Source organism: Parasteatoda tepidariorum, chromosome 2 (assembly GCF_043381705.1).
Source record: "Parasteatoda tepidariorum isolate YZ-2023 chromosome 2, CAS_Ptep_4.0, whole genome shotgun sequence".
NCBI classification, from domain to species: domain Eukaryota; kingdom Metazoa; phylum Arthropoda; class Arachnida; order Araneae; family Theridiidae; genus Parasteatoda; species Parasteatoda tepidariorum.
In genome coordinates, this window is record NC_092205.1 from 53,335,267 (window position 1) to 53,348,647 (window position 13,381).

Here is a 13,381-nt window from a genome sequence, read left to right on the forward strand (position 1 = left end):
ATTATTAAATATATGTATCTCCTTAGAGATAATAAATATTTACTTTTTTATTGTTTTAAAACTGCGTGTTTTTAAAATATTTCTTTATAAATATGCAAAATAAATAATAGGTATCTTTTGAACTAATTCTAGATGATCATATACATTTCAAAATCTAGTCTTGTTCTCTCAACTACATTTTTTGTCTCAAATTTAAAGCCTAGCTTGAGTCTATGACTTTATTTATTTTACTTTATTTATTTATTAATTTGCTATAATCCAAGTCGCCTATATATAAACCATATATATTTTACATATAATATTATATGGTTTTCGAATGGGGGGGGCGCTAAAAGGGTATTGTGCCCCGGGCGCGAGTTAAGCTCGCTACGCCATTGTGTTGGCCCGAGAGTGAAGAGAAGCTACCCTACCTGAAATGCGCTATTCTTGTTTCCATAGCAACAGTTGTCCTTAGACTTTGTGGCGGGGAAAGTTCAAACTCTATAGTAGAAAGTTAAGTTACTGAAGAACACTGCATCGTAGATCACTCACAATGATTGTAATTGTGTTAAATACATTTTAATATTATCTTTAAATTGAGGTTTCTGGCACCTTAAACAGACATGGGAAAAAGTTCCTCTTCCTTTCCTGTGGTAAGAAATGGTTCATGAAATTAATCAAGAATACTTGATACGAACTGTATTTCAGGAAAGCATTTTAAAGTCTTCATTTTTAGATATAAAATGTGTTTTATAGAGTTAAAAAAAAATTATGTATACTTTGATTAGTGCAAATATCTTGCAAAATCCAGGGTCAGCTGAAAATGTATTCATGTGCTTTCTTTTCCTTCCCTTGTTTGAATAGTAAAATAAGTTATGTGATAGAAAATTCGAATTATTATAAACTTTTATTCGATAATTTCAGAGATGGCCGTACTCTTCTGGATTTTCTAGTCAAGAACTATGATGTAAGCTTTTTACATAATTACTCTTATTCTGAGCTACATTATAATTATAGTTGCATTTTTATTTTATTTTTCGATTTACAACACACCATTTTATCATGTGAATGTAATCTTTCTCTATGATAACTGTTTCATTAAGTTCGAAATAAAAGAAATATTTCACGAATTTCAGAAGCATACCAGAGTGTAATTTTCACATATAAGAAACTCAGACTTACTAATTTTTAAGTCTAGGTTTTTATAAAAAATAATACAACATATATTAATATGCATTCATTACAAGAATGAAAGGGAAATGTTTTCCTGTGTCAAAGAGGGGTCACCTTAAGATTAGATGGTTAAATAAGTGTAGAATAAGTAGTATGAGGTAAGCGAAGATAGCTCCTTCGAGATAATAATATTTTATTAAACATATTTACATTTATATACAAGTTGGTTTGATTTACAAGAACATCATCACGGCAAGTGATGGGAGAAATTACTGACAGGCTGTCATGTGCGTGCTGGTATTTATACAATTCTAATATGATGACGTCAGAACTCTTAATTCAGTTCACTTCAAAAATAAGTAAAAACACAATTGATTAAAGACAAACAGATAACAATATGAAATAAACTTGATTTTACGATGAGCGGCGAACCTATCACCACAAGTATAAGTATAGAGTAAGTATATAATATAAGTTTATGATTATTTTTAGTTTCTTTATATTTGAGCTCACTTCTCTATCTTCCCAAACAAAAAGGGACACATACTTTAATAACCCATTATAGACAGTTTACTTTTAATAAATATTCTTTCAAATTGAAATTATTATATTATTTTATTCTTGTTATTATATTATTTTATTCTACAGGAACAAAAATAAATTGAGATTTTGTTTTTATGAAACAGGTATACTGATTTCTCAAGATAATAATTTAATCTTCCCCAAACTGGTATGATTAATCAAAGATGTAAAGAAATAAATTTAAATAGCTATTGATCTCATCCAGTTTATCAGATCGTTTCATATTTGATATTATGAACAAAAAATATAAATTATATGAAATTTCAACTTGGATTAATTTTACATTTAGCTAATTTTGTACTAACGTATGATGCTTTTGACATCAAAATTTTCCATTCTTGAGATCTTTAGAAATTCAGATCAGAAAATGTATTTTAACTATTTTATTTTTTAGCCAATCAAAATATCACAGTTACCAACCCAAAATTTAAAAAAAGAAAGAAAAGAAAAAACAATTGTGCAAATAATCCAATATAAATTCTGTTTTTTTTTTTTTTTTTTTTTTTTTTTTTTGTCATTGTTTCAACAACAGCAATTCCACGAATTTCTAAGTTATTAAAATTCCTATATTTCAATATGATATAATGATAAGCAAATTTTGATTCTCGCTATTGAGTATTTTTTCAGTCCTTGATTTGTGATAATTAAATTGTAATTTATTAAATCATAATTAATTAGATTGTAATTCATTTTTAGTTTTTGTTCAATTGACTTTTAAATCTCAATGTTTTCAATAGAATATTATTACAACATATGAATTTCAAAACACACTCTTAAATAATCTCTTTTTGACGCAATTTTACAAAAGTAAATGGGGGAAATCATATGCTGACAGAAAAAATTCTTTCCTCTGAGAAAAGAATTGTATGATTCATCATTTTTCAAACTTATTTGCACCACTGGATTAAGGCACTTAAATCTAAGGTTTTTTAGTTTGATTTGAAGATCAACAATTTAAAAAGCAAAAATTATTTGCTAGCTTTAGATAAAATTTTATTGCTAATGAATTGATTTAGATTATTTATTTTATTTTTCAAATGCTTTATTAAATATGTATGTTTTTTCTTTTTACTAGATAATTTAAATCTTCAATAACAGTTGACATTCAAGTATAAGTAAATTTAACTCAAAATCAGAATGCATTTTCATAAGGATATAAATTTTATTTATAAACATCTATATTCGAAATATGTGTGATTAATAATTTTTTCATGATAATGAAACTTGTATTGAAATAAATGTTTAATTTTTAGTTCAATATTGAATGGATGGATTCTGTGTATATATTTGCGAAAAGTCAATACGAATGTGGTAATTACTTAGCTGCGACACAATATTTGTACCTGTATCGTTTACTTGTAAGTAATCTTATACAGTTGAAATATTATAAATTTTCCACATTTTTAGAGAAGTGATGGAAAAACAATCTTATATTAAAATGTTTCTGATACAATTATTATTTTTTTAATTATTTACATCAAATTTGAAGATTTATTTTTTTGCATTATGTAATTGAGTTTTGGGAAAACTATTAGCTAGGAAATTATGATTTTTGAAAACCACGTATCCTTATGATTGTAAATAAGTAATTTGTCTCACTTTGTTTAAATTTTGAATTAATTTTAATTAAATAGTTAAGACTAACGATTTTTCAGATTTCTAAAAAATTTCATTGCAGTAAAATAATAATTTTTGCAGCCGTGATACTTTTATGAATAGTGATTAAAAAAATGCTTTTAAAATTTTTTAATTTCATTTCAGAGTTATTTAATTTTTAAATTTTGACCATTTCTAATATAACCCAAAAGATTAACAAAAAATATGTATTTCTTCCATCTTTTGTATAGAACAACAACAAAATATTCTTCTTTCATTAAAAAAAGGAAATATTTTAATTAGGGGGCTTGATGTTAATATTTATCTAAACTAATATGGCGAATTATTCTATTCATTCTTTGCCATCAACTCTTGTGCCTTCCTTACCTTAATCGATCATGTAACGTGTCATGTGTCATACTACCTTTTTCACCTTCTTTCAAAGTTTTTATTCATTTTAACGGAATTATTTTTGAATTTAAGTCTTTTTTATCTGAATTTTTAATCATGTATATGTTTAATTTTCATGTTTAATTTTCTTTCAGGTTGAATTTGATTATTCAAACTTATTTATCAGCATGTAAAAGACAAAAGAGTCAATTTAACTTTTTCTGATTTTAATTTCCATTCTTTTGGTTACAGCTTGTACAACAAGTGAATCATTTTCAGGATATATTGTTTCTATTCAGTATTCAAGTACCTAAGTATTTATTATCCATTTCATGGAATAGTGAAAAATTATTTCTTCATTTTAGCTACAAATTAAATTCCTTTCTTTTATTTATTTAACAATTGGTTGATTATTTATTTTATTGACTTTTGGATAAAAATAAAACATTTCCCCAATTGACCTCACCAGTTAAGCCACAGGGTTGTTGAGGTTCAATTTCATGTCCAACAACCTGATTGTGCCAGTCTGGTCAGCATTGTGCGCTTCAAGCCATCACTGAGGTATGGTCCAAACCCAGTTTTTTCCAATAACAGTTCAATTTCTTAGCCACTGAATAATCGCGACTCTTTTATTAGTACATATAATTAAGTATTAAATTGTTAAATCAGTTATATATTTGCAGCAAAAATTATTATATTGTGAAAATATTAGCCACAAACTAATTAAATTTTTATGTTAAAGCAAATGAAATTCGCTTTTATTTATGATTTAGGAATTTCATTTGGCAAAATGTGAATATCTCCCTCCCTAAAATATTAAAATCACAGTGCCCCTCCCCCTGTATGCCATCTGTGGTCTGTATTTCAAAAGGGGACTTGAAAGCCTTGTTACTTTTACTCTGAGTATTCATGAAAATATGTGAAAAGGATATGAAATGAAGTTAAAAAAGATAAAAGTAACAGAAAAAATCTTTTTCATACCTAGAAAAAAATAAAGTTCTATTAGGAATCTTTTATTAACTTATTGTCTTAGTGCCAGCCTGAACTAGATTCTAGCAGTTTCATTCATAGTGTTTGCTGTGAAATGTAATTTTTTTTTAAAGTTTATTTAAACGAAATTAGAAAAAAATATATAACTTTAATCAACTAGATACTGTAATAACTTTTTTTTGTTAATAAATTATTTTTAAGCAAAAGGAAACTTTTTAATTTTGCAGTTTTTTCTTTTATATGTTTGTATTGTGTTGTAATAAATTACTTTATAATCTTGAAACAATATTTGTTTTAACTTATTTGCATTAAATGTTTTTATTATTTTTATTTGTATTTTCTGTACTCTGTAAATAAATAATGCATAAACCAGTCATGCATACATGCTATACATAAATCAGTCATACATATTATTTTAAAGCAGGATTGAAATATGCCCTACATTAAGATCTCAACTATTTGTTACTTGTGGAAAACATTCATGTCGGATTTTAAGATAGGAGCTATTTTTTCAATATTCATGTGTGAATAAATTTAAAAAATTGAGTATTTATTCTCAACGTGATACATATTCATTTAATAATCACAATTAAAACTCTTATAATTTTTCAAAACATACAAAACCCAACTAGTGTTATTTAAATCCTATAATAGTCCTTGATTTTAATTATAATTATTGTTCTAGTACAAAATATTTGCGTGCATATGTTAAGAAATTTTCATTTGATCCATGTCCAAAGTTAAATCACTAGGTTTATACTTGTTGCATCTGTGTATCATGGAAATTCTATTGAGTCATAAAAAAAAATTTACAATAAAAAAAAATTTTCTTTTTAAGCAATTATACATAAAATAACTTAAGAGGTGAATGTTTTAATGGAGAAAATCAGCATTGATTTCAAGTAAAAAAATATTTGGCTCCATTAAACTTTATTTCTAAAAAAGTCAAAATTTTAAAATTCGAAGTCAAAAGAAGTACAGAAAAAATTAAAAGTATCCAAAAATTTAAATTACTTGTGTTCTTTTAAAGACATATAAAAATGAAAAAATTGCATGTTAACTGCACATAGAAAACAACTTTTTTTTTCTTGTTAAGTTGAACTCTGATAGAAAAGTTTATACTTAATTATTTTTTATTGGCTCATTTTTTACTAGCTTAATTTTCTTGTTGCTTTGTGTAGAGGCAAATTATTCAGCTTTGGATCTCATAATAAAGCAGATAATTGTAAAATGTTTATGTGATGTTTTTAAAATGAGAACATAATTGTCTACATCTGGAATGTCAGGTTACCTGAATTTTTTTCCAGTATAATTTTCATTCCTTATTTTATCTCTGTTTTTCAAATATATTTATAACATGTTGGATGGAATTCCAAATTCATTGGGTATTTTCAATTTCTTATGAAAACCCTTTCCGAATCTGCAACTTTTCAGCTAATAATGGTGATGAAACACAAACATGAAAACTCGACATGTTACAACCCTATTAATCATCCACAATTAGTGGCATGTAGCTTTAATAAAATAAAAAAATAGCTGCACTTCAAATAAAACCATGCCTTTCAATCATTTCATTAACCCTCATTGAAATACTTTGCTGCCAAAGTATTGTGTCTTAACTTTTTTTTAGGAGTTATAGGCTTTTGATGACTAATTAATAGTTAATTAAATAAGAAGAATGCGGAATGTCGTTCCCCCTTTTGTTTTCCTTAGAAGTAACAGCATAAGGAAAAATTTTTAATGAATTCGTTGTCGGCAGTTATAAGAAAATAGCCAATTATCTCATTACCCCTTATTTTTCTTTTTTCAAGCATTATTTTGCTACAGAATTCTAGGGATTAAGCAAAATTGATTTGCCAGAATTATGAATTATCCAAGCTTGACTATAATATGTATAAATATTAGTATTTGTTTGCATATAATGTATTTGTTTGAATATGTAAATATTGTAAATCTTCATAGGTGCCATCAACTGATAAAAATTATCTAAATGGTATGTGGGGAAAACTTGCCGCTGAAATTTTAATGCAAAACTGGGATGCTGCTTTAGATGATTTCAATCGTTTGAAAGAATTTATTGACAGTAATGTAAGTGAAGCTGTTCATTTTTATTTGTAAATTCTATCTTTTGTGTATTATTTATTTTATTTAAAAAAAATTATGTCAAATTATTTTTTTTTATTTAAGGAAAGGCTGTTCTATTGTTTTTCTCACTTTAATTTATAGTACTTTGAAATTTTAAATAGATTATCGCAAATCTAATTGTAAAAAATTGAACTAAGACATTTTATTTATCATTAAGTAAAAATATCTAGAGAGTGTTCCACAAAAATTTTACTCATTGTGCAAGAATTACTATTTACGATACTTAGTTGAAAAATATATTGACAATATTTTTTAATTATTCTAATACTGTTTTCTTTTTTTCTTTTCTTCTTTCTTTCTTTTATAAATTTGCAAGCATTGATCTTGTTGAATTGTTATTGTCTCATTACACTGCAATATTGAAAATACTATTTTAATAAACTTTCACTGGATAATATTTATTGTACTTTCAAAATGCTAAAGAATTTTATCCTATTCAAAATACTGAAAATTTTCATTTCTTCATTTCTTTTATGAACTTAGATGTTTTTCTTTTGATATATTTTAATTCATAAATTTTTGGATGAAATTGATGAAAAAATTATTATTAAACAATTTTTTTTACAGTTATCTTTATTTCATTTTATCATAAATAAACAAATTCCATTTTCAATTGTGACAATAAATTTTTTTAATAAATGGAAAAAAATTTTAAATTGTTTTTGTAGTTTATTCTTTACCTATATCACATTATCTACCTACAGACAACAGTGTCACAAAAAAAGTCAAAATTTAAGTGAAAAACAGTAGTTAACATTGTAACTATGTTAATTAAAAACTGAAAGCAATTCTCTAAACCCAAAAAGGTTATTCTGATTTTAAAGAATAAAGTTGTGATGTACACTAGGTGTAAAAAGGTTTAACTTTTTTTTATATTTTATTTAATTTTTTGTAATTGAAATTTTATTTATTTATTTTTTACTCTCTAGCCTTTTGGTTCAGCACTCATTACTTTGCAACAAAGAACTTGGCTGATACATTGGAGTCTTTTTGTATTTTTTAATCATGCCAAAGGACAAGATCTAATTATTGATACATTTCTCTTTCAACAACAGTAAGTTTCAATTTATTGTCCAACTGAAATGAAACATAATAAGTTATATTTCAAGCAATCTAAAGTATAATCAATTTTTTTCACTGTAAATTTAAATTGAATATCTCCTCATCAAACAAATTATCAGCTTTATTTTGAGAAACAAAAGAGTTCCTTACTTTTAAAAAAATATAATAGAAATCTGATATAATAGAAGTCGATACTCAGATAGCAGGTAACCCCTAAAAACTTTTTTTACATTTGTAATACCTTTTTGAGAATTGTTATTTGTTTTTATCTATATTAGTTGAAGCTTTGGTTTTAATGAGCTAGAAGAAATATAACTGATAAAAATGCAACTCGCTTTCCTTTACTCACTCTTAACCTAGTCTAATTGCAACCAAAAATCAGACATGGTATCTTTTTTTAACAATTATGAAAAATTGATTGTGCAGTCTTTATATATTTATGTATTTATTTTTTTTTTAATAAAAGAAGAAAATGAAATTTTTTTACTAGTAAATTAGGAAATACTTCAATAGTGTATGTATAACGATCACATGCTAATGATATTCATTAAAAATCAAATTTTATACTAAATGCTTAAGCATTCATTTTTTATGTATATTTTAAAATGTTATGTTTATCCGCTGTTATTTATTGAAAATGTATCTTTCAGTACACTTTTTAAAAAAAGATTTCATGAAATCATATTAAATTAACACATTTTTTTAGTATGTTTAAAAAATCAAGCAGTTTTTTCATGATTACAGAATTTACACAGATTTTATTTCACTTTTTACATTATATGTAAAAAGTTAAAATTTAGACTAAATGTTACATATTTAAATAAATTTGCTTGTATAGAATATTTAATTTTAATGTTTGCATTAAAAATGCTAGAATTTTTTACTTTATGTTTGTTTTTAATTATTGCGCAATATTTTACCTTTCTTTCCCCAATTCATTTTTTTTTCTGAAAAAAATCTTAGTTTGATAAAATCTAGTGTTAAAATATAAATTAAAAGGCTGTATTATTTTTTCATTTATTTTCTTCCCAACATTGCTATTTCATAATTAATTCAATTTTAATAAATAAATTTTGTTATTTTTATTTTCGTTTAAGCAAGGATTTCTTTTATTTCAGTTAAACTTCTTAAACATTAAACACTGAGCATTTTATTTTTGTTTCTTTCAATCTTGTTTGGATAATAATGCTGTTAACTAATTATACATGTATTAAAGCATATCCAATGGTACTCACATTATTTCTTTCCATGATTGTTATACATTGGTATATATTGATAATGTTCAGTTCTAATTAATAAATAATTTTGTTATTTTGACTTTCTAAACAAGCATTTATTTTCTAAAAATCTACTTTTATCTATATTGATATTGTTATTCAAATTAATAATAAATTTATTAAATGGAAATTATAAAAAATAAGCGTGAAATAATAAATCTAATTTTTTTTTAATTCTAAATTTATTTTTAAATATAAATTTTTCTGTGTTTAATATCTATACATTCTTGAATTACAATCAAAATAGTACTAATTTAAAATTAAAAAAATGTTTTCATATTTTTTTCTTTAGAAATTATAGAAAATTTGATTTTGTCTCAACAATGGCCACCCTGTTTTATTGCAATGATAGTAAAATTCATACAAATTTGAAGTCTTAATTTTTGGCAATTATTTTATCTAACCTCAAAGTAATATAAACTTCATTCTCTATATTTAAAAGGTATTTTAATATCTCTCAATTTTTTTTTAAAGTATCTTTATAAAAGGTTGATTTGTTTCATAATTTTTATCTTAGAGTAATTTGGCTGAGGGGTTTTAACAGAAGTTTTTAGAAAATGTGTTGATTACGTTTTTTTATCTAGTGAATTTAATCAACTTAATTTGAAAACAATTTTAAAAGATAACAATAATTAAATTTTCTATGATCATTCATTGCTTCTTTAGATATTTAAATGCTATTCAGACCATTTGCCCTCATATCTTGAGGTATCTCACTACAGCTGTAATTACAAACAAACAAAGACCATCTGTTATGAAAGAATTAGTAAAAGTTATTCAACAGGTTGGTTTAATGTCTGTTTATTAATCATTGCTATTATCAGTAGTTTAAAAATACTTTTGCGAATTCGTTTTTGCATGAGCTTTGATTAGTTTTTCTTTATTTTTTACCTGGTATATTTATGTTACATAATAATGTGATATTTTAGTTCTCTGCTCTTTAGGTATTGTCCAAAATATTTTTATCAATCTACCCTCTTTAGTAGGACCCTATTATTACAACTCTTCCATTATAGCGACCTATACGGTTGAAGCCCGATTTTTTATTCCGTAAGCTTTATATATATATATATATGTGTGTGTGTATGTATTAACACCTATTATAATATCTGAACTGAACTGTTCATTCCAATACCGCAACTGAAATTATGTTTGTTTGTTCTTTTTTTAATTCCAAGAGATTCACTCTAAAAACAGGTATTAAGCATTATTGCTCTTTCTAAATAATAATTTTTTCCATGGAAAATTAATCATTGGAAAGCAAAAGTCGCAAGAAAATGCTTTGATACACTATTTCTTTGGATGTTACCGCTCAACCGTGAAATATCTTGAATTCTCTATGAATGAAGAAAATGTGACAAAACCACCTTCTTCTTTTTTTTTCCCAATTGGTCTTAGACGTACTCAATGTTCAAAAAGATGGTGAAATATTGATTACTTTTCATTATAGAGAACTATCATCCTTGTGTGTAAATCAGAAACCTGTGTGCATTCATCACATTTGTAAATTTATTTACTAAGGTTTTAATGAGTTCGTCTAACTTATTCTTTTCTTGTTTGAAAAGAGCATTCACTCTCTTTGTGAAGTGCTGTGATAATTTTGTTGTTGAAACATGTGGTATTTATCACATTCTTCTTGATTTTATTTTTGGTCAGAACAGAAATAACATATTTTGAAGGAAGTGGATAGAAGAATTATGTTTTTGTCATAAGTCCACTATTAATGAATAAATATTTGCTAATGTTTTGTGTATTCACAATATAGCAACCTCACATTATAATGCCTATTTTCGTTTGGATCACAGGGATCGTTAAATTGAGCATCATCTGTATATACTAACATAATAAAAGTTATAAATTAATCAGTAGTATAAGATTGGCATTCTGATCATTATAGTTATGGATCTTACCAGTATTACATATTGTTGTTTGCTGCATGTTATTGCTGATCATCACCGTAATGTATAATTTTCTTTCGAATCTTTTTGTAAATGCCAAATTAATTATAATTCTAAAGTCTACTTTTTTGGTGTAATAAATAGTGCAAAATTGAAAGTTTTATTTTTATTTTTTTGGAGTTTTATTAGTACCATTTATTGCCATTTTATATTTGCATGAGTTAGTATCTCTTTTTTCTGATTAACACTGTTAGGTAGCAAGCTACTCTTTTAGTGAATATCAAAAGAATTCAAACTCCGATAATTACTCGTTGGGGTTTTATCAGTACTATTTATATGCATGAGCTATTTTATATTTGCATGAGTTTTTGCTGATTAACACTGTAGTGGGTAGTTAGCCAACTACTCTTCAGATAAATGTCAATGTAATTAAAACTCTAATAATTATATTTAAGGAGTCTTACCAGTATCGGGACCCCATCACCGAATTTGTAGAATGCCTGTATGTGAATTTTGATTTTGATGGTGCTCAAAAAAAATTGAGGGAATGTGAACAAGTATTGGCCAATGATTTTTTCCTCGTGTCTTGCTTAGATGCTTTTATCCAAAATGCAAGACTGGTTATATTTGAAACATTTTGTTGTATTCATCAGTGTTTATCCATCAAGTAAGTTGTATGGTGGTTTAATTTTCTTTTTATGAGTAGTATATATTTTTTTTACTTAACAGAAAGTCGGTATCTATTTTAATTTTTGTTTGTTTCTATTTTCATTTTTGTTAGTTAATTTTAATTAAAATTCCTTTATGCCTGCTCGTAACAAAATCATAATGCTTAGTACTAAAAAAAAAACATACTGTAGATATAATATCATCTTGAAAGAAAAAGAAAATCTTAATTTTCACCTCTGTAATGATGTTTAATTTTTAATAAATTCTGAAACAGTTTCATTCTGTAATATTGCGATAACTTGTAACATTTTTTTTAAATATATGTTCAAACAGGAGGGCAAGGAGTCAATGCTATAAGGCATCGAATCAAAAAAATTAAAATAACCCTGAAACTTTAAATTTATTATTATTAATTTTGATCTTTATGCAGGAAATATGATTTCCAAATAAAGTTTTGGCAAAAAAAATAATTAGTTTATAAATATAACATTTTGTTGGGAATAATTAATTTTTACCATAGAATGAATTCCGCTTATGTTTACATAAAAATTAAATATGAAATTATAGTTTTATAACTATCTTTTTTTTGTAATGTTCTTTTTTTTTGTTAAAGAAAAAAATTTCCCTCCCCTTGTGTCGATTGGACTCCTCTTTTCAGAGGAATTTAAACCAAAAATTTGCCCCATGGCATCTGTGCACTTTTGCACAACACTTCTACTGTTAAAATATCATTAAACTTCTTTTCATTCAAAATTGAAAATTTGAGTGTAAAAATTTTTTTAAAAATAAATCTGACTAAAGAATAAATTTATGCAGATTTATAACCAAAACTTTTACTGTATCTGTAATCAACAAGTGGGTTTAATGACTATGGGTAAAGTAAATTTTATATAAGTTTTAAAATAAAAAGTCAAATCTTAGAAATGGATCTTATAATGTGCCCCCTATTTTCTAGCCAAAAAATAATTTGAAACTTTATAAAATTTTGAAGCATTTCCTTTAACAAAAAAAAATCTAAATTATATCTAAGAATTGCTAGTCATATTCACTACCTAATTTGAAACATTTGACAAAACATTCCATAATTATGAAATTTTTCAAACAAATGAAGTTCAAGGATTTATTTTATAAGCAAAGGTGTAAATTGCATAGAGTGAAATAACTATATTATTTTTGCACTGAGAATTATTTAATTTCACAAACAAAAAAATTTGTGCAAGCTTTTTAAGTATTTTTATTCTTTCATAAATATGTGTTACGTTTTTTTTTTTAATTTATTTAATTTAAATAGAATGTTACTTCTGAGCGTTTCCAAAAAAATTGAATCAGTTCACTTTTTATAGGAGCAATTAAATTGTTTTTAATCAACATAAAAAAAATTAGGTTGTTGCATCCTTCAAAAGTCCAATAATCTAACCCAATGGTCTTCAAAGAGTTGGTGTACCTCCATTTTACTAAGTAGTATAATTCTGGAATGATTTCATTATGAGCCATATTTTTATCATTTCTATGAAACCTGAAAATTTTCATCTGTAGTGAATGAAATATTTAAGAAGTAGTCTTATGATCCTTTCATATATATATATATATATATATATATACATACACAGTGAAACCTCC

The 13,381-nt window shown here is 25.1% G+C and overlaps 1 protein-coding gene across 2 annotated transcripts in view; it reads left to right on the forward strand.

Annotated features, from left to right (window-relative positions):
• LOC107447727 (eukaryotic translation initiation factor 3 subunit e) overlaps positions 1-13,381 on the forward strand; it is a 30,618-nt gene that overhangs the window by 10,830 nt on the left and 6,407 nt on the right. For both annotated transcript variants that reach the window (XM_016062728.4, XM_043041298.2), the window contains exons 4-9: positions 904-946; positions 2,988-3,092; positions 6,673-6,798; positions 7,785-7,909; positions 9,861-9,978; positions 11,548-11,759. In XM_016062728.4, the coding sequence (XP_015918214.1) occupies positions 904-946; positions 2,988-3,092; positions 6,673-6,798; positions 7,785-7,909; positions 9,861-9,978; positions 11,548-11,759 (729 nt within the window). The remainder of the gene's footprint in view (positions 1-903; positions 947-2,987; positions 3,093-6,672; positions 6,799-7,784; positions 7,910-9,860; positions 9,979-11,547; positions 11,760-13,381) is intronic.